This window comes from Phaseolus vulgaris, chromosome 11 (genome assembly GCF_000499845.2).
Source record: "Phaseolus vulgaris cultivar G19833 chromosome 11, P. vulgaris v2.0, whole genome shotgun sequence".
Taxonomy (NCBI): Eukaryota; Viridiplantae; Streptophyta; class Magnoliopsida; order Fabales; family Fabaceae; genus Phaseolus; species Phaseolus vulgaris.
The window spans coordinates 10632220-10658183 of record NC_023749.2 but is presented as its reverse complement, the minus strand read 5'-3'; the positions used below and the strand labels follow the sequence as shown (position 1 = coordinate 10658183).

The following is a 25964-nucleotide window of genomic DNA, read 5'->3' as shown; positions in this document are numbered from 1 at the left end:
CACTTCATAATAAATATTTATGGTTATGTAAATATAACCACTTAATGATAAATATTTATGGTTATGTAGATATAACCACTTCATGATAAATATTTATGGTTATGTAAATATAACCACTTAATGATAAACACAAGTCTATAAATACAATAATGAAGGAGTATTTCTGACTTACTTAATACTCAATCCATTTAGTTATTAATCATATATCTTACACTCTTTCTCTTGAGCATTGGAGAGGTGAACTTCCACTCGATTTTCATCGCTAAAGCTCAACAAGAAAATTAGTCTCAAGACAGAGATTGGTCTACCTGAGATTCACCACCTTGGACGACTCAATCTCTAACCCGGTTAGAATGTTTATTTTAAAAAATCTAGTATATTATACTACTATTAATTTTTAATTTACTACATGTTTTGTTTTTTATTCATAAATTATATCTATTAGATGAATTTATTTGATTTTTATATTTAAGTAAATTTATTATATTTAATTTATTTTTGTTAGGAAATTAAGATGAATATACCTAATCAAGCTATCGAACAAGAAGATGAAACAAAACCTTTGTGGAGATATGTTTCAAAGCTAAGAAAAACAACTGGTGGTGGAAATAATATGATCCAATGTAGTTTGTGTAATTTTATATTGAATGGATCTTACACTCGAGTAAGAGCTCATTTATTAAAACTTACGGGAGCAGGAGTTAGAAGTTGTCCGTATGTGACCGCGTCAAAACTTGTTGAGTTAAAAAAATTAGACAATGAAGCAAAATTGAAAATAGAGGGTTTGAAACAAAAAAAAGTCTCTCTACCACCTGTATCTGATGAAGGAAATCAGACTAGGAGTGATGTTAACCCAAAATTCAAAGGTTTTTTACAAGCTGCTTTCAATATTCAGATGAGAGATACTCTTGATTGTGAAATTGCAAGAATGTTTTATTCTTCAGGACTACCGTTTCATTTAGCAATAAGTCCTTATTATAGAAGTGCATTTTCTAATGCAACCAATACTTCTAATCTTAGTGGATATGTACCGCCAACATATAATAAATTGAGAGGTCCTTTGCTTTCAAAGGAAAGAAGTCATGTAGAAAATCTTTTGCAACCTATACGAAACTCGTGGAATCAGAAAGGTGTAACAATTGTTAGTGATGGGTGGAGTGATCCTCAAAGAAGACCACTCATAAATTTCATGGCTATCACTGAGTGGGGATCAATGTTTTTAAAGTCAGTAGATGGATCTGGTGAGATAAAGGACAAAGAATTTATTGCTAAACACATGAGAGATGTAATTATGGAGGTTGGACACAACAATGTGGTACAAATAATAACTGATAATGCAGTTGTATGTAAGGCAGCGGGTATGCTCATAGGATATGAATTTCCTTCAATTTATTGGACTCCTTGTGCAGTTCACACATTGAATCTTGCATTGAAAATATTTGTGCAGCAAAAAATACTGATAAAAATAGTGATATTTATCATCAATGTTCTTAGATCTAACAAATTGTTGATGATGCTACCTTTGTTAAAAACTTTATTATGGGACACTCTATGAGATTATCAATGTTCAATAATTTCAACTCATTGAAGTTGCTCTCTGTTGCTCCAATAAGATTTGCTTCAACCATAGTCATGTCAAAAAGGTTTAGAAGTTTGAAAAAAGGACTCCAAGAGATGGTTATTAGTGATGAATGGTCTTTTTACAAAAAGGATAATGTGGATAGTGCACAATTTGTGAAAGAAATTTTGTTGAATGATAATTGGTGGATGAAGGTTGATTATATACTTGCTTTTACTGCCCCTATTTATGATGTTCTTAAAAAACAGATACGGATATGGCATCTCTTCACTTGGTATATGGAATGTGGGATTCAATGATTGAAAATGTGAAAATAGTCATATACCAACATGAAAGGAAGACAAAAGTTGAATATTCATCATTTTTCAATGTAGTGGAGTTAATATTAATTGATCGTTGGATAAGAGTAGCACACTTCTTCATTGTCTGGCTCATTCTTTAAATCCAAGGTAATACATTATATAGTTAAATTATTTCATAATTATATTTTGTTGTGTACATATTATTTATAATATCATAAATTTATAATATTATATTGATTTATGTTTATATGTTTTTAATTTTGTAGATATTATAATCGTGAATGGTTAGATGAAGATTCAAAAAGACTTGCCCCACATCAAGATCATGAAATTACTCAGGAAAGAAAAAAATGTTTTATGAGATACTTTGATGATGCAAACATAAGGACACAGGTAAATATAGAGTTTGCAAACTTTTCAGGTCGAAGAGAAGATTTTGATGATGCTGACTCTTTAAGGGATAGAAGTAAAATGGATGCAAAATCATGGTGGATTGTTCTTGGAACTCATGCACCAACACTTCAGAAGATAGCTCTTAAGCTACTTGGACAACCATGTTCTTCTTCTTGTTGTGAAAGAAATTGGAGTACCTACTCTTTCATACATTCTCTGAAAAGAAATAAGATGACACCTAAAAGGGCATAGGATCTAATATTTATCCATAGTAATCTCCGTCTTCTATCAAGAAATTCCTCAAAATACAAAGAAGAGGAAACTAAATTGTGGAATATTGCAGGAGATGATTTTTCATTGGATGAAAATGAAATTCTTGAGATTGTTAATTTATCTCTTGATGAACCAGAATTAGAAGTTGTATTTTTCAATGAGGATGAACAAATGTAAAATTCAAACATTATAATTTAAATATGTTTATCTTTTGTTAGATTTTTTTATAAATATATATATTTTTTAATTTTTCAGATTAGGAAGTACATTAATATATTTTAACAATATGTATATATATATATGTCGTGTCTCGTATTCTATATTTTTCAATTTAGCCGTATCTTCGTATCTGTATCCATGTTGTGTCCGTGTCTATGCTTCATAGCTTGTAATAATAGTTTTAAAGAAGTTCAAGCAAGTTGAGAGGATAATATTGTTGAACCAAGTGGTGTTCAAGCTTTGAAGAATCCAAACCCTTTGAAGGATGTTGAAGGCTTGACTATGCTTGTTGTTGCTGAGCTGTCTTAGATAGGATCTAGGGTAGATTGTTTATGTAATCCACTCTTGATTGAATCCAAAGCATAGGAATTCTCAATCTTTTTAGAAGAAAAGTGTTTTTCAAACTAAGTGAAAAACAACCGATTGTTTTGTCGAAACAACCGATTGTTTTATACTTAGGAGTTTTTAGAAAAGGTTGAAAACTGTTTTTCAAATGGTTGAGCTGTTAGAACCAAAACAACCGATTGATTCGTGGAAACAACCGATTGTTTGTTTTGGTACCATAACAGAAAAATGGTTTACACTTTGACTGAGCATTAAATGTTTTTCTAACTGTTTACGCTCCAGTCTTTAATGTTGACCAATCCTTAAATGCAATGAATAAGTTTGTTAAGATTTGATAACAAACAACATCTTTTAATATATTCAGAAAAACAGCTTTGAATTAAGAAGTTTTTACACAAGTATTTTGAGTTTTTCAAAGAGTTGAGATTGCTTAGAGATTGAGATTGATCAAAGAGTGTGAGATAGGATTTCTGCTTGTATTGATTTCAGATTTGCTTCTGTAAAAAGTGTAATCCTTGTATTTGTTGAACAAGAATCTTTGTGTGTTTGCTGAGAAGTGTTGTGTGTTCTTGAGGGGATCAAGATCAACATTCTTAGTGTTGGTGTGTTGGCCAAGAGAAGTGTGTGTCTTGATGGGATCAAGGTCACTTTCTTGGTTGTGTTGTAAGTGATCTAGGTTTGATTGCTTAGTGGTGTTCCTCAGTGGTTTCTGAGAAGACTGGATGTAGCTCTGGGTTTAGAGTGAACCAGTATAAATCTTTGTGTGCATTTTCTCTATCCCTTAACTCTTTAAATTCAATTTTGTTATTTGTAAATTGGTATAAACAACCGATTGTTTTTCTGGTACTGTGCTTTTTACTTTGTGTTTTGAAAAACTGATTTCTTAATCAAGATATTCTCGAAGTAATTTCATTCAAGGCTTAAAAGTTTTCAAAATCTCTCTTTAAACCATTCACCCCCCCTCCCCCCTCTAGTTTAAAGCCATACATTCTAACAATTGGCATCAAGAGCTTGGTTCTTGAAAGTTATTCAAGTTGATCCAAAAATCCTTTTTCTATACCACCTTCATTCTGTGGATTGAATTACAAATACTGGAAAGCTAGAATGAAAATCTTTTTGGAATCTATTGATCAAGGAATTTGGGACTCAATTGAGAATGGTCCTTACATTCCAAAGTTTCAAAAGAACGGGTTTTTCATTGCAAAACCTTGGTCTCAATGTACCAATGATGAATGTAAAATGGCCAAGCTTGATTGTACTGCTCAAAACATAATAGCTTCTACACTAGATACTAATGAGTTTTTCAGGATATCAAAATGCAAAACTGCTAAAGAGATGTAGGACACACTCAAGGCTACTCATGGAAACAATGAACCAAAGGAGGCAAGGTCAAAGAGTCAAGCAAGAAGGAAAAGAAGGCAAAACAAGAAAAGCCTCAACCTCTACTTCATGGCCAGAAAGGAGGATGACTCAAGTAGTGTAAGTTCATCTAACTCCTCAAACTGTGAAAATTATGGTCAATTACTTCAAGCTTTTCAAGAAACGCATGAAGAAGCCAACCGATTGGCCCTCTTGAACAGTCGGTTAAAAGAAAAGCTAGCTTGAAAACAGAGTAAAATCACTGAAAGAGGAATTAGAAAATTCAAAAACAGATTTTGAAAACCTTGAAATCATTTACAAAAACTCCTCTTGCAAGTGTAATACTCTTGTTTGTGAAAATTGCGAAAATCTTGAAAATAAGGTTCACTATCTTGTTAAAACTGTGGATAAGCTTTCTGAAGGTCAATCCAACTTTGAGAATGTCTTGGCATCTCAAAACTGTGTTTTTGAAAAAGCTGGATTGGGCTTTAACCCACAAAACAAACAAGATAGATTTTTAAAATCATTTTCGAAAATGCCAGAAAAACAACTGATTGGACCATCGAAACAACCGATTGTTACATGCTTCTATTGCATGAAAAGAGGTCATTCTGCGAGGTTCTGTAAAATCAGAAAATCTGTTGTTCCTAGAGACTTTATGAAGTGGATTCCTAAGTGCAATAAAGATTCAATTGATGAATATAAACAAAATGGACCCATATTCATAAGGGGACCAAATCTTTGTACTTGAAAATCTTCTTTGTAGGAAATCTTGAAGGAGAGCAAGCAACAATGGTACTTGGACAGTGGATGCTGCAAGCACATGACAGGGGACAAATCAAAGTTCCTGAGCATCTCCTTTAAGCAAGAAGGGCATGTCACCTATGGGGACAACAACAAAGGAAGGATTCTTGGGAGAGGATTCATAGGAGACAAAGACATCTTGGTCATTCATGATGTGCTTTATGTAGAAGGTCTAAAGCACAATTTGCTGAGCATTTTCCAACTATGTGACAAGGGATATCGAGTGATGTTCAAGTCAAATACATGTGAAATCTGTCTACCCAACACAAAAGAGGTAATGTTGGTAAGGTAAGAGAGTAAAATAATGTGTATCTTCTAGATATCTCTTCACCATGTTCAATTGGATGTCTTCTATCCAAGCAAGACGAATCTTGGCTTTGGCATAGAAGAATTGTTCATATTCACATGAATCACTTGAACAAGTTAATTTCAAGGGATCTTGTGATTGGGCTACCAAAGCTCAAGTTTGAGAGGGATCACATTTGTGAAGCATGCCAAAAAGGGAAACAAGTGAAAAGTTCTTTTAAAATAAAAAATGTTGTTTCTTCTTTAAAACCCCTTGAACTTCTTCACATGGATCTCTTTGGACCCTCAAGAACTATGAGTCTTGGTGGAAATTATTATGCTCTTGTTATTGTTGATGACTTTTCTAGGTTTACGTGGACTCTTTTCTTGGAATCAAAGAGTGATGCCTTTTCTGCATTCAAAAAGCTAGCAAGAAGGCTACAAAATACAAAGAACTGCAACATAGGCTCTATTAGAAGTGACCATGGAGGAGAATTCCAAAATGAGAAGTTTAGAAATTCTGTGAGAAGATGGGGATTCTGCACAACTTCTCTGCTCCAAGAACTCCACAGCAGAATGGTGTGGTAGAGAGGAAGAACAGGTCTCTTGAAGAGCTAGCAAGGACAATGCTTAGTGAATCATCTCTTCCTAAGTACTTTTGGGCGGATGCAGTGAGCACTTCGTGTTATGTAATGAATAAAGTGCTTATTAGGCCCATTTTGAAGAAAACTCCATATGAACTCTTCAATGGAAGGAAGCCTAACATCAACCATCTCAGAGTTTTTGGCTGCAGTTGTTTCGTTCTCAACAATGGAAAGGAAAACTTGTGGAAGTTTGATGAGAAAGCAGATCTTGGCATCTTCATAGGGTATTTTGTCACAAGTCATGCATATAGAATCTACAATAAGAGGTTGATGACTGTAGAAGAATCAGTTCACGTTGTCTTTGATGAGGTAGATCACAGAAACATCCAAATCCCAAAGACCAGAGCTGAAGAGGATGAACAAAGCATCAGTTTGGAGAAGCTAGAAATCTGTGCAGAAAAACAACCGGTTGATTCGTAGAAACAACCGATTGAAATTCTGCAACAGAGTGAGTTGCCCAAATAGTGGAGGATTCCTAGAGATCTGTCAGTGGAAAACATCATAAAGCAGATAAAGGAAGGTGTCTCCACACGAAGCTCCATCTCAAACTTCTGCAGGCACACAATTTTCGTATCTCAAATTGAACCAAAGTCAATTAATGAAGCTCTCAAGGATGAGAAGTGGGTTGAAGCTATGCATGAAGAGTTGAATCAGTTTGCAAGGAATGAGGTATGGTTTCTTGTTCCTAAAACAGATGAAATGAACATTATAGGTTCGAAGTGGGTTTTCAGGAACAAGTTAGATGAAGATGGTGTGATCACAAGGAACAAAACAAGGTTAGTTGCCAAAGGCTACAATCAAGAGGAGGGCATAGATTATGGTGAAACCTTTGCCCCTGTTGCAAGGTTGGAGGCTGTGAGGCTGCTGTTAGCTTTTGCTTGTATGAGTGGTTTCAAACTCTTCCAAATGGATGTCAAGAGTGCCTTCTTAAATGGCTACATCAATGAGAAAGTGTATGTAGATCAACCACCGGATTTTGAAGATCATAAACATCCCAACCATGTCTTCAAGTTGAAAAAAGCTTTGTATGGCCTGAAGCAAGCTCCAAGGCAGTGGTATGAGAGGTTTAACAACTTTCTGCTATGTCATGGTTATGAAAGGGGAATGGTAGACAAGACTCTCTTCATCAAAAAGTCAAATTCAGAAATAATACTTGTGCAAATTTATGTTGATGACATCATCTTTGGTGCTACGCAAGATAGTTTGTGTGAAGAATTTGTGGCTGCAATGAAAGGTGAGTTTGAAATGTCTATGATGAGAGAATTGTCTTTCTTTCTTGAATTACAGGTTAAGAAAACAAAGGATGGGATCTTTCTATGTCAATCAAAGTATTGCAAAGAGATTCTCAAGTAATTTGAAATGGAGAGTTGCAAAGAAGCAAGCACTCCAATGCCATCAAGCTGCTACATGGATGTTGATTCTGCTGGAAAGAGTGTAGATCAAACCAAATACAGAGGATTGATTGGCTCTTTGCTATATCTAACAGCTAGTAGGTCGGACATCATGTTTGCGGTGTGTCTTTGTGCTAAATATCAAGCAAATCCTAAAGAGTCACACTTCAAAGCTGCAAAAAGAATTCTGATATATCTCAAAGGAACATCATCTGTTGGATTATGGTATCCTTTTCACTCTCCAATTCATTTAATTGGTTATTCAGATTCTGACTTTGCAGGTTGCAAGCTAGATAGAAAGAGCACAAGTGGCACTTGCCACCTCCTTGGCTCAAGCCTAATCTCATGGCATAACAAGAAGCAAGCATGTGTTGCTCTCTCTACTGCTAAGGCTGAGTATATAGCTATTGGTAGTTGCTGTGCACAGATTCTATGGCTCAAACAACAACTAGCAGACTTTGGATTACAAATCAGCAAAGTTCATTTGATGTATGATAACACAAGTGCCATCAATCTTGCCAAAAGTCAAATTCAGCACTCAAGGACCAACCATATTGAGATAAGACATCATTTCATTAGGGATCATGTAAACAATGGGAACTGTGAAGTGAAGTTTGTGAATACCAAACTGCAATTAGCTAACATCTTCACAAAACCACTACCAAAAGAGAGGTTATTTTTCCTAAGAAATGAGTTAGGTATTCTTGATCTTAATAATCTCTCCTAAATCTGTGTTGTTATTGTTAAAGTCTATTTGTGAAGACAAATAGGGGGAGAATTAATTGGTCTTGTGAATCCTTATCTGAAACTATTTGATTCTATTAAAATCTCTGATATAAAACTGGTTTTTGCTGCTGCTGATAGAAACAACCGATTGTTTCGAGTAAACAACCGATTGTTTATCAGATTTTATGTCTTAAATGTGTGAAAATCTAACATGTTGCTGTAAGAAGCATTGGATGGTAGATATGCTATTTTTGCAGGTACTGCTTCAGATTCAATCAGATCAAACACAAGCACCAGGGATTTGTCTTCATCAAATAGGGGGAGAGCTTTGAAGAATCCAAACCCTTTGAAGGATGTTGAAGGCTTGGCTGTGCTTGTTGTTGTTGAGTTGTCTTAGATAGGATCTAGGGTAGATTGTTTATGTAATCCACTCTTGATTGAATCCAAAGCATAGGCATTCTCAATCTTTTTAGAAGAAAAGTGTTTTTCAAACTAAGTGAAAAACAACCGATTGTTTTGTCGAAACAACCGATTGTTTTATACTTAGGAGGTTTTAGAAAAGGTTGAAAACTGTTTTTCAAATGATTGAGCTATTAAAACCAAAACAATCGATTGTTTGTTTTGGTACCATAACAGAAAAATGGTTTACACTTTGACTGAGCATTAAATGTTTTTCTAACTGTTTACGCTCCAGTCTTTAATGTTGACCAATCCTTAAATGCAATGAATAAGTTTGTTAAGATTTGATAACAAACAACATCTTTTAATATATTCAGAAAAACATATTTGAATTAAGAAGTTTTTACACAAGTGTTTTGAGTTTTTCAAAGAGTTGAGATTGTTTAGAGATTGAGATTGATCAAAGAGTGTGAGATAGGATTTCTGCTTGTATTGATTTCAGATTTGCTTCTGTAACAAGTGTAATCCTTGTATGTTGAACAAGAATCTTTGTGTGTTTGCTGAGAAGTGTTGTGTGTTCTTGAGGGGATCAAGATTAGCATTCTTAGTGTGTGTTGGCCAAGAGAAGTGTGTCTTGAGGGGATCAGTGTCACTTTCTTGGTTGTGTTGTAAGTGATCTAGGTTTGATTGCTTAGTGGTGTTCCTTAGTGGTTTCTGAGAAGACTGGATGTAGCTCTGGGTTTATAGTGAACCAGTATAAATCTCTGTGTGCATTTTCTCTATCCCTTAACTCTTTAAATTCAGTTTTGTTATTTGTAAACTGGTATAAACAACCGATTGTTTCTGCGAAACAACCGATTGTTTTTCTGGTGTTGTGCTTTTTGCTTTGTGTTTTGAAAAACTGATTTCTTAATCAAGATATTCTCGAAGTAATTTCATTCAAGGCTTAAAAGTTTTCGAAATCTCTCTTTAAATATTCACTCCCCTCTAGTTTAAAGCCATACATTCTAACAAATATTTTTTTTTGTTTTATATGAAGTTGTACATAAATGCTTGCTAAAGTTGTGCTAGAAAGTATGTTTGTTTTATTTTTCTGGTTTTTGCTTTTATGTTGTGCAATTTTTTTTTATTTTGTTCAAGTCGCGCTTAATAACATGAATTATATTCTTTTTTTTCTTTTTTGAAATACTGCTAGCAAGTATACAACTTTTTTTTAAACTATTCTTCTTAGTACGCTTGTTTTTTTTAATATCTTTTTGTTCTTTTATTTTATTTGTTTTTTTATGTTGACAATTTTTAAAATTTAGATAATGTACTTAATTATTTATATATATGTTAAATGAATGTATTTTGAATAATTTAACATATTAATGTAATCAAATATATTTAAATTATTATTTTGTAAGTTATAGTTCACATTTTAGTTAATTTAATTAATTAATGAAATTACTTATGTTAATGGAATGTAATTTTGGAAAATTTAAAATACTTACTTATATATATAAATATTTAATATATATATATATTACTATTGGAATATTGTTGATAACAGAAAAAACATTTATCTATGTGAGTCAATGTCACAAAATGGTCTTCTAAGTTGTTTTCTCGACCTTTTATGTGCTTTATATTTGGTAGATGAATGATGAAAATGCAACTAGGGCTCCATATTCATTATGATCTGTTAGAATATATGGTCTTAAACAAGAAGGGGGGTGAATTGTTTAAGAAATATTTTCGCAAACTTTAAAGGTATAATGAAAGTCAATGAAGAATCACAGAGAAAGAAACTAAGGAAAGCAATGCACAAAGCTGTTTTAGTTGATTTCCAGTTGTTTTTGCGATTCTTCCGGTTGTTTTTATCAGTAGTTAATAAAAACAACTTAAAACAGATATATGTGAGATCAGGGAAAGAGAGAATCACACAAACAGATTTATACTGGTTCACTCTTACACCAATAACTACATCTAGTTCCCAGAAACCACTGGGTATTCCACTATGTAATCAAAACCATATTACAAACACCACACACCAAAGTAGTGCCCTTTAACCTCACATGAAACACACTACATTTGACAAAACACACCGAAAGTGTTGATCTTGAACCCCTCAAGAACACACAACACTCCCTGACAACACAAATACAGTAATCAAGGAAGAAGGGAATAGAATACACTTGGGTATTTGATGAGCATATATTTATTCACACTCACTAGCCTTATTCATAGATTATTGGACTATAATAATAAATAAATCAATTGTTTTAATTAATATTCTTATAATTGGGTTTATTTGGGCCTTAACTATTATTATTGTTAATTTTGTGTTTTTATAGTAAATTATCCAGAGGAAGCATCTACCTTTGTGAATGGGCCAAATATGCAAAAGTCCAAGTTGCTTTTTGAACCAAAACAGAAAAAATATTCTGAGGAAAAGAAAAAGAAAATAAAAGCTACAAGATTCCAGAAACAGAATTGGAAGCAAATCTTCTGCAAAATAAAAAGAATTATGGAAAGTGGAAACTGTTTACAAAATCTAAACTGCAATATTTTCCCAAGATCCTTGGAGCAGAAAAGCCTATAAAAGGACACAAGCATCAAGGAGAAAAGGGAGAGCTTCATAGGGTTTTCTTAGTTTATTTTCTTCTTTGTAATTCTTTTGTTTTGCCTCCGCATGGAAGGCTAAACCTTTTTTGTTGATTCCTTTGTAATTTCCCATTGAGCTCTGAGGTTTCGTTCAATAAAAGTTTCTATTTTTAATTCTCTATAGCAGTTGTTTTTATTGTCTAATCTCCTGGAAAACTAGTTTTTGTGAGAGGTTGTACTTGAACGCATGATTGAGAGTCTTCCTTATCTTAAACTTTGGTTTCTTAGTTAGTTCGCATTGTTATAATTAATTTCTTGGGCGCATGATTCAAGGAAGAGGAGGTAAGCATTCCCATGGAGTATACGCATGGAACAAAGTGGGTATGGATTAAACCAGTAGACGCATGTTTTACTAGTGAGTTTCAGTTGAATCAGATCTGCGCATGTTCAATCTGGTTTAGCTCTGGTGGAGGATTGAGAAAAGATTAATCTTTAGACAACCTGTGAAGAATTCAATGGTGGAAGAACTTGGGATCAACAACTTTTTATTTGTTATTTTAATCTCTTTTATATTTTCTGCACAACTATCTCAAACCCCCTTTTTATCTTTATTGTTATTGCTAACTTTTATTGCTTGCAGATAGATTTTAAACCTGATCAACTGATTTTACTATTGGATTCGTTGGGAGACGACTTGGGGACATTTGTCCATAATTATACTATCATCTCTCTAGTGTTAGACAAGTCTACGCTAGAATCATATTAATTTGACATCAAAACGACAGCTATCAGTATTACAAAGCTTAAAGTTCAGAATTACAACCCAATCCTATTGTACACACTTAAAAATGATCCAAAGCTCTTTCAAATCTTGGAAAAACGATTTTTTATAAACTCTTTTTCTTACTCCAAGATTAGGAGCGTAAAACCACCTTTATATGGACCAACCAAGTAGTCAAAAACATTTAATAAAGGAGCCAAGGTAGTTAGGATCATTTAAAACATATTAAAACCACTTAACAAAATTGTGTTAAGGTTTTCAGGAAAAACAATCGATTGATTTGTCGAAACAATCGGTTGATTGACTTGACAACAAAGTCAAGCTTTTCAAAACCTTTTCAAAAATTGCTAAGGTAAAACAACCTGTTGTTTTGAAATTTCAACAACTTTTTATAAAACCCATATTTTCAAAAGGTTAAAGATTCAAATGAACTTGGATCATCTTAAGGAGTGAATTAACAAGTTTCAAACAACTAGACAACACACACACACACCCAACAACAAGGTCTTCAAGCTTTCCTCTTGGATTTGGAGACATCAAAACATCTTGTTCAACATGATCATGTTCCTCTTTATTGTCCTCACGAACATCTGTGAAGACATGGTTGGTCAATTACAATCCACATATAGTATTAGATTGTATGTAGAGAGCGAGGTGGTCGAAGAAGTGGTTAATATAATGTGATGGAGTTGACAAAACATTCAGTTGAGAAGGAAAGATGTTATATGTGGAAGGAACTTGGTGTTGAGATGATGATTGACCAGGCATGGTGTGAATGTTACCCATGTATTTGAATGTTGGAGCTGGTTGAAATTTTTAAGCAATAGAAAAGGATCAAATATGTTGATATTATGGTTGAGGTTGCATTTGTTCAGGATCGTGGGAAGTGTCATATTATTGGAAAAGTAACAATTAGTTGGGGTGTCATTAAAAATTGCATTCTGAAATGCAATAGAAAATGAACTTACATCGTTCATTGATATACATATTTGTTGAGGTGTTATGTACCGAATGATACGTTGGATGTACCATTACATATATTGTGCAGTGTCACGAAAATGATCTTTTTCTTCGAACTGGTGTCCTTGAATTAGGCCATTTATTCGATCATTCCACATGGCGATCCACTTTTCATAATATTGAAGTCAATATATATTCATTCTTCTTCTCATGACATCTTTATGAAGTTGATCTAAGCTTAACTAGTTTGAAGGAATACATTGGCAAAGCCCAAACTACGTCATGACCCTATCAGTTTGATGAAAATCTATTGTGAAAAAACATATAAGAGAAACAACAAAGTGAATAATAGGAGGGACGTCAATAATGATCTAATGTCTGACATTATCTACATGTTAAGGAATCCAAAAAAAATGAAACAAGATTGTTCTTAAGATGTGTGTGACAAAATAACTACGTGGAGAATATTGTAATAATTAGGTTTAGGAATGGCCTCCTTTGGTTGCTAGTGGGTTAAATGTGCTTCATAATAAATGAAGTGCATATGTAAGTGTGATTATCCTGGAAGAGATCACCTATGATAAAGAATGATACTTAATTAACAAAATAAGTGTTGCATTCAATTACATTGTGAAGTGCATAAAAACTAATGTTTCGCCAATGGAAAGTCAATGTCGACTTCAATGTTTTCAGTAGTTAAAGGTTCAACTGTAGGAGAAATACATGTAATGCAATTTCAAGCCCATGATTGCAATAGTAACATGTAACCTCCAATATTTTGTTAGTTGAAGTCAACACCATTATCTAAGAAGGATACAAATGATAAAACAGTTGAGTATCAACGATACTTTGACACATAATTAAGGTTGGTTAACAACAAAAGATATATCATATGAATTCTATTAACTAATGTATCTAACCTCAACAAACTTTCAATTCGATTAGTGTCAAAATATGTGTTTGTGCATGTTAACTTATAACAAACTCAATTGCATTATGAGACAACTCTTAAAATGCATTATTCAACCTAGACATATCGAACGAGGGGTTGTGATTGAAAGTTATAACAAAAAGAACCTAATATTAAAAGGAAATATTACTTATAAGCTTTATGGGAAAATTAATAAAATTATTTTAGACAATAAACAACAATTAAATTCACAAATACACAAAAACAAAATATAAAATAATTTAAACCTTAAAATTGTAGTTGATTAGTGTTTTATTTTAGACTTAAATAACTTTCATATTTTTAATATTTGACCAATTTTTATTTTAAATAATTAATATTGTATCTAATAAATTAAACATATTTTTAAGTCCTTAATAAAATATTTATTGATTTAAATTCCTAAAATATTTTTATATTTATATTTTGATCCTTTAATATTTATTTTGTCATAACATTTTAAGTCATATAAAATCGGTATCATGTCAAAGGTAATGTAAATATAATTTGAAAAAAAAGTTGCTTTATTAAATACTTACACTAGTACAAAAACAATAATCAACAACGACTTATTATGATGGTTGTAATATACCTGTTATAATAAGTAGTACGATGGCATTTTCGTAATAAATATATAATTTATTATGTCAGTTATAATTAGAAATGACATGGTAAATATTTATTATGTTGTATGTGTGTATAACTTTTATAGTAAATTAGTTACCATGTCACGCTTAATTTTATCCGACATAGTAACTCTTTTCTTTTCTTTTTTAGCATTTTGGAATATTTACATTCTCTGCTTGAGCTTCATACTTCTTTTCCTCTCTTCAGGAACAAACTCTCTTCTTTAAACCCTAATGTGACACATACTTTACTTTGGAGTTCTCGTCAATCTTCGTTGTTGTGGTTACTCCTTTGTGGTTGTGCTTTGTCTGGTAATTGCGGTCATGCTTGTGAAATTGGAGGCGTGAATGCAACGGAGCATGCAACAGATTGAAAATATTACTTTCTCAAGGGGGAAGAGAACCATGATTGATTCCAAAAGCCTGCATTGCTTGGATCTGGAGTCGAAATCTCCTCGATCTAACGACAAGTAAATCCCATTGTCGGTGTGGTCACAGATGAGATCTTGTAGCGCTCACTCCATGTAGGTTATGAGCACAGTCACGATAGTTTTTCCACGGTGTTGCCTCTTGGTGGCGATGACTCTGTTGAAGAATTTGATGTCGAGAACGATTAGCTCCTTTGTCCACTAATTAGCAGGCAATCCACTTCCGAAATTGGCCTGATGATTCTGGTGAGCCCGCTCTTATTTGATTCCAATGTTGTTTGTGTTTTGTCCTCATACACACTAGATACCTTTTGCTCTTCTACATTTTTATCATTCCTTTGTCATCATTGTCATATCTTTTTGTACACTTCTGTTGTATTTATTTTAGATCAATCATTATTTAATTGCAAACTCTTAGAGTGATATTTGAAGGGAAACAATCTCCTTCGGGCTTAAAGTTCATCACTTTTTGTTCTTGATTTTTAAGATTTTAAATTGAGCATATAATAATAAAGTGTATTCTTGTGCTCATGATTTTTACTTTTTGTTTGTGATCTGTTTTTGAGCAGAGGCTATTTCGAAGCTAGAAGAGGATCTTAAGGTGAATCCTAAGAATCATTTGTGATTTCCAATTTGAACTAATAATTTGGTTTCTAACATTTGTTTGGTGGTGGTTTATGATACATATACAATTGCAAAGTTATACTGTTACACATATTAATTCAAATTCTAGTTCTGTCTTTGATCCAACTACATCTTAGATTCCATCAAAAGACTCAAATTATGAGACCAAAAATGTTTACAGTGTCGGTGAGAAGTAACTTTTAGATGACTCCTATCCATGTTTTTAAAATATTCTTGAAGTTCACTTACTACATTTCTTTGAAGCTGTCAATATGAATGACTTAGTACATTTCTTTGTGATATTGAGATCTTATACTCAAATGTTAAGTGTTGGTTAGAAAAAAGCAGGATAATAAATAGATAAAGAGAATGTTGCGTTGAGTAATCTTACTATCTGTCCAAGGCATATTAATAATTTTTACTGGTTCTCTTTGCATATTTTTTTTTAGTGGGGAACAAGGGTACAAAAGAAATGAGGATAACATGTTAATCATCTAAACTTTCGTATGTAAGTTTAAGAAATTAATGACATGTAAACTAACAACTTTAGAAAATAATGTATTTAAAAATAATAATTAGTTAGTGACAATTGGAAAGCAAAATGTTCAATTAGATATGCCTCCTAATGAGTTTGTCTGAAATCTATATGTAGATGATTGTTATTAATTAATGTTGAAAAATTGATAAAATAATTAATTTTTCTAAAAAAAAAACTTACTATGATGGTTATTGCAATAGATGATATAAAAAGTCTTATTTACTATGACGGGTGTTGAAATATTTGTCATAGAAAATCACTTACTATGACGATTCTGATCGAAACCATCATAGTTTCTATGACGATTGTATAAATATCAGTCATAGAAAATTTTGTCCAAACATATTATGACAGGTGTTTTGTACATTTTATGATGGTTCATAGACAACAGTCATAGTAAGTGAACTTAATATGACAAATTTTCAACCTACATAGAAAATGTTGAGTTTTTATAACTCTTGATTCTATGTTACCATCAGAACCATCATAAAAAATCTTTTTTGCACTAGTGTTAATTTAAAGAAAATGTTTATTAAATATTAAAAAACATAAATCGTTAACCTAAAGACATATTTAAACTTATATTTTATTTCTGTACAGTTCCTATCAAAATCCTTAATATTATTCTTATTTTTTTATATAAAAAAACTATTCTAAGTATATATGTAGGTTTCTATCAAACTGAAAAGTATATAGTATTCTATCAAGTAATTAAAACAATCACATAAAACTATTCTTATTTTATATACAGTTTCTATCAAATCCTTAATACTATTCTTATATTATATAACAATTCAATAATTCCTATAATTTTGAGTAAATCATATATCACTATCAAATTTTACACAGTAATCTTGATATTGATTATATACTTGTTGGTTGGGAAAATGTGTTTTTAATGTAGTTTCTAACGTTATAAAATGTATTTTTGTAAACAAATAGACTATTTTTTTAATATTAATTATTTTATGTATTTATTAAATGTATTACCTAAATAAAACATTACACTATTGGATGTGTTTCCTTGTTTTATATCTTAAAATAATGTGTTCTGGTCTAAAACTTAATTGAATTCAAGTTAGAACATTTAGAATCGGGTCTTTGTTCATAGGTGATAGATGTATTTGGTAAGTTTTGGTTAGTTGTTTGTTATCTTCTGAATCTTAATTAATATTATTTAATCCCTAAAGTTTGTATTTTTTTTCAATCGATTTTAAGTAACATAATTATATATTTCCTTATTGAATCCTTGTTAATAATTAACACTACAAGAATTTTTTTATTTACATTACCAATTATTACATACAGATTTGGATCCGTATGTAAAGTAAGTGTTACATACGAATATTTACCTATGAATTTTTCTATATGTAAGTCAAAATTGATTACATACGAATTTAATTAGTATGTAATGTTGGCGCCATGAATCGTGAATGATTTTTGAAGGATTATATTTGTATGTACAAGTATTACGTACAGAATTAAAAAAAATATTAGGTAACTTCTTCTCCATTTCATTCTTTCTTTTCCAAAACCTAAATATCAAATTCGCATCCAAATTCCGAAACCAAAAATCCTAAACATCTTTTTTGAAGTCAAATTCCTTACCAACCAGAGTGTCAATATGTGTGAGCAAGGTAAGGAGTTTGTTCTTCCAAACCATGATAAAAGCAAAATATGTGAAGTGTAACATTTTCGTAAGCTTTCTTTCTTATATTTTCGCACGTTTTAGAATATGTGAAGTGATAACATTTTCACAAGCTTTCTTTCTTATATTTTCGCAGGTTTTAGGGTTTTCAAAACGAAAATAGGATTCAAAATCAATTTTACGGATTAGGGGTAATCTTTGAATTTGATTTCTGATTATTTTTTAGATTTTATTTTGTAATACTTTGTTGGGTTGAACCTGTTAATTAAGATTCGAAGGACACTCTTTGAAACTCAATCCTAGTGAATTTTAAACATTTGTTTGGTCATTTTGGAAGTGGTGTCTTCTGTTGATAATTTTTCTTTATCAAAATTATTCGTAGCCTCTTCAATCTTCTCAAGGTTGTATACTATTGGTCTTTATGATTCTAATGCATGCCTAACTTTCTTATTGCTTCCTGTTGTGTATTTTTATAACATGAACACTATAATTTCATATGAAATAGCAAGAAGGGGATAGAAGGTAAAAGCCACGAGTTAACTATTATTTGAAGTTTAATCACTGGAATTTGAAATAGGTTCTTTTTCTGTTTAGAAGTTGCTCTCCTTTAAATTTTTGTGAACTTTTCCACAATTGTTACGTGAAAGAAAATATAAAAATACATTTGTTAAAAAGTTTGGCAAGTTATGATCATATAATAGAATAAAACTTCAATATTCAATGTATTATTATTATTATTATCATTTTGATATTATTGTACACAGAATTCATTATCTAGTTGGATTAATAATTAGTTTTTGATATCTAAACTGATTTTATTTTGATTAGATTTTATTATATTAATGAATTCTTCTAATAAGATTTAGATCTAAAATTTAAGATTGTAATTAAAAGAAAGTTCTTAAAAATAGTTAAACAAAAAATGGGCATTACAATGGCATTAGAATAACACTTTTATAAAATAATAATAATATAAAAAGAAAAAAATAGTTGTCATTTTTGTAATTAACTAAGAGGTGTTGCTTAAAAGCCTTTTGTAAGACATTAAAAAAAGAAGAAAGGTTCTCAATATATGTCTATGAAATCTTTTGAATGTATATCCATGTCTGAAAAAAACAATTCAATATCTCTATGTTTGCAAAAAAAAAAACAAAACAAAATTACATTAAATCTTCTATATATAATTTCACTACACAATTACATACAGATATAAATATGAATATTTTTATGCGTAACTATTTGATGAAATTATATACTAAATGTAAATCTAAAAGATAATTATATGTGAATTTGAAATTCATATGTAATTACATACGATTTTTAATCTGTAACAATTATCTATATTACAAGAAAATTATTAGTTTGTTCCACGCATTTTTATGAAAATGTTAATGAATTTAACTATATTATTTAAATTAATGCAGTTATACCAACGTATTACACATAAATTTAATTAATTTTAATTTAGGTTCTTTGTGGAATAATTCATTTTTATTTGTTTTTCTAATTTTTTATTTATTTTTCTAGTTACTTTCTAGAGACAAAACCTTATAGAAAAACATTTAACTACAAATTGCTATATTAATATACTTCAAGTGGGAAGAACTTTGTTAATGGTAGTGGTTATAGATAAGATTAAATTATTAGTAACTAAAAAGATCAAAGAATTAATTGCCTATCGGGTCGGTTCAACGGGCTAAATAACCCGGACGGGGCAGGGCACAGCACCTCTTCGTTGCAACAAATCCGAACCCTAAATCCGAAATCAGCCATGATCACATAACGGACGCAGAGGGCGAGAAGCAAAGCAAAGAAACAGGAACGGGAAGAAGCACTGTGTAGAAGCAATGGGAAAGAAGAACGAGAACCAGAAAACGGGGCTAGGTCGAGCCCTGGTGAAGCAGCACAATCAGATGATTCAACAGAGCAAGGACAAGTCTCGTTTCTACAGAAAGAAGGTTCTCGAATCCTTCACCGAAGTCTCCGACATCGACGCCATCATCGAACAATCCCTCGAATCTGTTCCCGAACGTGCCGCCGCCTCCACCACCATCATCAGCCTGTGAGTCTTCTTTCTCCTCCTTTGGCACTCACCCGCCACGCTCTTCTTTTCGCGAATGTTCTGTGACTTTAATCCTTCTGTGAGAGTAGGGACCCTGCCGAAATGACGCCTGAAGAAACGAGGAAGCAGGAGGAGGCGCTCCACGCCAGCAGCCTCCGAGTTCCGCGCCGGCCTCCGTGGACTCCCGACATGTCTCCCGAGGAGCTTCATGACAGCGAAACGCAAGCTTTCTTGGTTTGGCGTCGCAGTTTAGCGAGGTTAGTTCTAGTTGGTTTAGGCTTGTTTGGATTATAGGCCATGAATCGGATTGCTAGAACTAAATGACGGAAACTAGGGTTATTGCATGTTCAGGGATTACAAATGTAATTTTCATCGTTTCTAATTTTGCTGGCGTTATCAAAGGATTTGAGGGTTGAGGAGGATTATAGTTCGTGTTTTGGATGTGTTTCAGGCTTGAGGAGAATAAGAAGCTTGTCCTTACTCCGTTTGAGAAAAATATTGACATCTGGAGGCAGCTCTGGCGTGTGGTTGAGCGTAGTGATCTGGTGAGTTCATATCCTCTTTGAAGTTTTATGGGTTGATGAAGTATTTTAATATGATTATGTTATGTTTCTATGAGTGACAAGGACCTAGTTATTAGGATTGTACACAATGAAGATAATCATGTTTCTCCTTTTTATGAATTTGACTGCAAAACAACTGCATCTGCTTATCCATGCAACACTTTATGTTGTTGAAGTAAATAAGTTTCTAGTCTGTCATGTTCTTGTTTTCTACGTTGGTGAGTTCAGTCTCACTTCCCTAATGTCACTTCATTTGCAGGAAAAGAAAAACAGTATATTGGCATGATAACAAATAATGGGAGCTTCAGCTCTGTTTAAGATGGTTGTTACTAGCATGTTAATAGATACAGAAGGAGTTCCACAATACTGTGTGATCTTTTGTTATTTTTTCCTGTTTAACTGTACTGATTTCAGTGATTCGATTTCTAATCGGCCTTATATTTAATTTGGTCTGTTATTCAAAAAAAAAGAAGGGAAATCGGCTAGAAACAAGTTGGAACTGCAGCATTAGCTGCAAATTGAAAAGGGTTTTGAAACAATATAATTTTTCAACTTTTCAATACCATGAAAAAAGGAATGAAAAGCTCTAGTAGGAAACCTGGGACAATGGATGTTAGTCCACTATTTATTCCTCATCAGATGTACATTCATTTTCTTCTTCCTATTCATATATTTGCTTTATCAGTAATGGATTTGTTTGAAGTATACTTAATATGTTTTTTCTATATATTTCCTATTTTTCTTGAAAATGCATGAAATGTTAAAGTTGACGATCCTCTCATGCTTTTTTTGTCAGCTTGTTATGGTTGTTGATTCACGAGATCCTCTGTTTTATCGTTGTCCAGACCTGGAGGTAAGATATTTTTTTCTTTCTTCATAATGAAATGCTAACCTGACAACTCTAGAGGTGGCTAGGTTTGTAGCAAATCTAACAGTGAAGATTTTGGACTGGATATTCTTGTGTAATGAGTTCAAAACAGTCAAATCCTTTCAGAGTTTCTACTTCTATTCTCTAAAACATATTAGCTTAAATTTAATCTCCATATCGTGACATGACAAGCAGTAATGAGATAGTTTTGATCAGACATTGTACATCTGTATAGCCTACTCTTGGCCCTTCTTATCTTTATTTATTTCTTTTAAGAATCACTATGGCATGAGCCAAGCATGATTCGTTTTGCACCAATTTCTTTGAGGCAGGATTATGCACTGGAGGTTGATGAACATAAACGTACATTGCTTCTAGTTAATAAGGCAGATCTTTTGCCAACTTCTATGAGGTTTGAATGTCTCATTCCAATACGAGGTTTATACTGCATCAAATCATTGGCCTTGGTTTTGTATCTTGCCTCATTATTTGTCCTGTATTTCTTTTTTTTCTTTTTTTTGCAGAGAGAAATGGGCAGAGTATTTTCGAGCTCATGATATTCTCTTCATCTTCTGGTCTGCTAAAGCTGCTACAGCAGCCCTGGAAGGAAAAAAGCTTGGTTCATCATGGGATGATGATAACACGGGGAGAACTAATAGCCCAGACACAGACACAGACACAAAGATATATGGAAGGGACGAGCTATTGGCCCGCCTGCAATCAGAAGCAGAAGAGATAGTGAACAGGAGGAGGAATTCAGGCACCTCTGATGCAGGGCCATCTAACATTAAATCTCATGCTGAAAATACTGCTGGCAGTTCACCATCGAGTAATGTAGTTGTGGGATTTGTTGGATATCCTAATGTGGGGAAAAGTTCAACTATTAATGCTCTGGTTGGTCAAAAACGGACTGGTGTCACCTCCACCCCCGGTAAAACAAAGCACTTTCAGACATTAATTATCTCTGATAAGCTGACCCTCTGCGATTGTCCTGGATTAGTTTTTCCATCTTTCTCTAGCTCAAGATATGAGATGATTGCTTGTGGGGTGTTGCCCATTGATAGGATGACTGAACACCGGGAATCTGTCCAAGTTGTAGCTGATAGAGTCCCAAGAGATGCCATCGAACAGATTTACAAGATAAGGCTTCCTAAACCTAAGCCATATGAGTCCCAATCCCGTCCCCCTCTAGCATCTGAACTTTTAAGAGCATACTGTGCTTCCCGTGGGTATGTTGGTTCTAGTGGACTCCCTGATGAAACTAGGGCTACCCGTCAGATATTGAAAGATTACATTGATGGGAAGCTGCCTCACTATGAAATGCCTCCAGGTACATCAGAAGAGGAACAAGCTTTGGAAGATCCCACCCGACATGACTCGGTTGACTTGCATGCATCAGATTCGTCTGATGTTGAAGATTCTTCAGATGTTGAGAGTGGTGTTGCACCAAATCTTGAGCATGTATTGGACGACCTCAGTTCATTTGACATGGCCAATGGACTTGCGCCAAAAAGTACAACTCTTAAGAAGCCCAAGGAATCTCATAAACACCATAAAAAGCCACAGAGGAAAAAAGATCGTACCTGGAGGACAGGAAACACTGATGCTGATGGGATGCCGATTGCAAGATTCTTTCAGAAACCAGCTAATACAGGTTCTCTGAAGGATTGATGAGGCCATATGATCTTGTTCTTGTACAACAGCTTGTGTTAAGACTCATATTTACATTGTTAATATGAGGTTAAAGATAGTATTTGTTTGTGAAATATGACGGAAATATGATATGAGCAATTTACGTAAGCTCGTCCCATAGGTAAAAAAAAATCTTTGGGCAAATATTATTGTTCTTATTTATGGGTTGAAAATGATGGCATTGGACTGGAAAATTAGGTTTTATTGTACTAGAATCAGTGATAGTTGAGTGCACGTGCGTGTTTTCTATGCATCTGTGTGCCAATAATTGAGACGATTTTGAAAGTTGCCCGATGTTTAGGACAATAAAACATTACACATCATTTTTATTTCTATGTGCATTAATTTTATTTGAGCTACTTTTTTTGGCCAATATGAGCCTTTCTTTGCTTCTCAAGATTCATTATGCGTGAGGATGGAACAGAGGAAAATGTTTCGAACATATCTGGTTTGCTTCTATTCAAGTCTGTGCATAAATGAGAGTAAGAATTATGTGGACCTCACTTTTCATTTTGAATAGATAGACTGATACAAACAAAATCTTAAAATGTCTATGATTTTATACTTAAAAGCGGTCTGAATTTGGGCATAATCGCTCACGAACCTCTACTTGAAAGTTTCACGTGCCTAGATGAAGGTAGTCTACGAGTTGAAACCTCTCTTTTGTGCTCATATGCTGCTTTGAATGACCCTCATTTGTCATCTTGCTCTCAAAATCCCAACACCATAATTGATTATCTGGGTTATATTATTGACTATATATAAATGTATGACATGATCAATTATGGAGACTTAATTTATAGTGCATCTAAATGAAAGGAAGGTAAGTCTAAATTAGAAATCCAGAGACGAGAGAATGTATTTTTATTTAAATTAACGTTTTGTGGACCTTTATAATTAGTTTTTTTAGCTAATTAAACTTTGCCTTCTAGTGCAAGGCATTGCATATAAATAAAACTCCTCCCCCAAATCTTGCTTCACTCCTTCACAATTGAGAAAGAGAATTTGACCTCTTCTTCCTTTCCGGTAGGTAGATTTTAAATTCCTAGATTGGGAATCTTAAGTTTCTCTATTTAAATTTTAATTTAGCCCTTCTTTGTTAGTTCTTACCACTCTAAATTTCATTCTATTGATTGAAGTTCTTCATTTTTAAATTATTCTTTGTTACGCAATTTCATTAGAAACACATGTTTTCAGTTTTTTACTATTTTTTAGTGTGATCAAAGACTTCTTTAACGTTTTGTTTGAATTAGGAAGTAAAATTTAAATGATTTAAAGGGAAAATGTGAAGAAATTTAAGTTGTTTGGATTTATCTTAATAGAGTGAAAATTGTAGGGAAAATTTAAGAAAGTTTATGAGTGTTGTGATGTATGTGTTTGAAATTGTATTTTTTAATTAATAAATATGTGAGTCTACATATTTTTCCTTGTATTTAAAAATTGTTGAAAAATTATTTCAATTAATTATTTGTAGATTACAATTGTTTTAAATTAAAATATTATTTACGGTAATTGAAACATTATTTCCGGTATTGTGTTAGAGTTAGCTTTGGAAAAAACATAAATGATATAAAATTTTCTAACCATGTTTCTGATTGTGAGAAACTTTATTTAGAAAAAAGTTTTAATTGTGGATTATTTATTTGTAAATTATAGTTATATGCAATTAAAAGTTTTTTTTAGTACAGTGTCGGAGCAAATTATTTCTAATACTGTGTTAGAGCTACATGCTGATAAAGGAAAAAAAATATTTATCAATGTGTAAAATTGTTTTTCGTTTATTCAAACATCGATTCTCGAGAAATTCTGAGTGTGAGAATTGATTCTCACATGGCAACATCGATTTTGTGTTTTCATTTGTACACCTGGTGAGCTCAGTCCATCGTGTCGACAATCATCGCACATCATCGACAAACGATGACCAACAATCGCACACTATGTCCAACTACATCCACTGACCATCACAAACGAAGCACCATCAGTCGAGCCACACACACCACTGACGACCAACTTGCACCACACCTAGCCACACGAACCTCTAAGGACTTCTTCACCAAGCTCAAACTCTTCACAACACACTCAACTTCTTCCTTAACTCAATGCATTTAGAACACACACCTCCCCTCACACCCGTCCCACTATTTATTGCTTCATTCATTCATCACCCACCATATTCAAACATGTTTATGATAGTCAAACATCTTTGCTGCATGAGAATCTTTCTGGACATGAAATATTATTGTTGCATGACACGATTTATTTGAAAAAACAAAAGACTAAGATGATAAAATTACATTTTTTTGTTGTGTTCTTTCTCTGCAAGTCACCTCACCTTATCGAAGAACCCAAAATTGTATTTCTGCACCTTTCTCCGTCATCCATTCCTCGTGAATTATGGGATACAAACACAAAAAATATTTTATTTTTTTTCGAGTGAACAATAATCATCCCGATACAAACCATGCATAAGAGTCATCTCCCATCATTCAAATTTCAACATAGTAATTTTCTAAATTTTGTAGTGATTATCCCCTTTTTTTTTTCAATTTTGTGCTAATGCAATTTTACAATTTTGAGTCCAAAGATGAATTTATTAGGTATCAAAACTTCACCACGAAAATAAAAGTTATAAATAAAATATTTTTTCTATTTTTTTTACAAATTTTTAAGGCGAATTTACCTTTTAATAAAATGTGTTTTATTAAAATTTCAATATTTTTTCAACGTAAAACATGTATACTGTTGATTAATTAACAATAAAAAAAATTATACCATGATTTACAAGATAACTATCATAAAAAATAATAAACTTATGATACACTATAGTTTATCATTAGATATCAATATATATAAATGATTTATTTTTCTTCCAAGTTACCATGAATATGGAACCAAAAATATGTACAGTATAAAGAAACAG

General features: G+C 32.6%; 2 protein-coding genes across 2 annotated transcripts; both read left to right on the top strand.

The window, feature by feature from the left end:
- The first annotated feature begins 514 nt into the window (after positions 1 to 514).
- On the top strand, positions 515 to 2526 carry LOC137834063 (uncharacterized). The gene is made up of 3 exons (XM_068642131.1): positions 515 to 1358; positions 1828 to 1957; positions 2148 to 2526. Exons 1-3 carry the CDS (start codon positions 515 to 517, stop codon positions 2524 to 2526), a joined length of 1353 nt encoding a protein of 450 aa, XP_068498232.1.
- Positions 2527 to 19468: 16942 nt separating this feature from the next.
- Positions 19469 to 23373, top strand: LOC137818437 (GTPase LSG1-2-like). Its single transcript, XM_068621882.1, has 6 exons — positions 19469 to 19921; positions 20011 to 20178; positions 20373 to 20466; positions 21281 to 21337; positions 21685 to 21764; positions 21877 to 23373. Exons 1-6 carry the CDS (start codon positions 19707 to 19709, stop codon positions 23021 to 23023), a joined length of 1761 nt encoding a protein of 586 aa, XP_068477983.1. The 5' UTR covers positions 19469 to 19706; the 3' UTR covers positions 23024 to 23373.
- Positions 23374 to 25964: the final 2591 nt, after the last annotated feature.

Bases quoted from the DNA above. Each gene is read 5' to 3' on its own strand.
- LOC137834063 (XM_068642131.1), top strand. From the start codon at position 515: ATGAATATACCTAATCAAGCTATCGAACAAGAAGATGAAACAAAACCT. The intron at 1,359-1,827 runs GTATGCTCATAG...CTTAAAAAACAG, and splicing joins AGTTGTATGTAAGGCAGCGG to ATACGGATATGGCATCTCTT. The intron at 1,958-2,147 runs GTTAATATTAAT...TTAATTTTGTAG, and splicing joins TCATTTTTCAATGTAGTGGA to ATATTATAATCGTGAATGGT.
- LOC137818437 (XM_068621882.1), top strand. From the start codon at position 19,707: ATGGGAAAGAAGAACGAGAACCAGAAAACGGGGCTAGGTCGAGCCCTG. The intron at 19,922-20,010 runs GTGAGTCTTCTT...CTGTGAGAGTAG, and splicing joins TCCACCACCATCATCAGCCT to GGACCCTGCCGAAATGACGC. The intron at 20,179-20,372 runs GTTAGTTCTAGT...GATGTGTTTCAG, and splicing joins TGGCGTCGCAGTTTAGCGAG to GCTTGAGGAGAATAAGAAGC.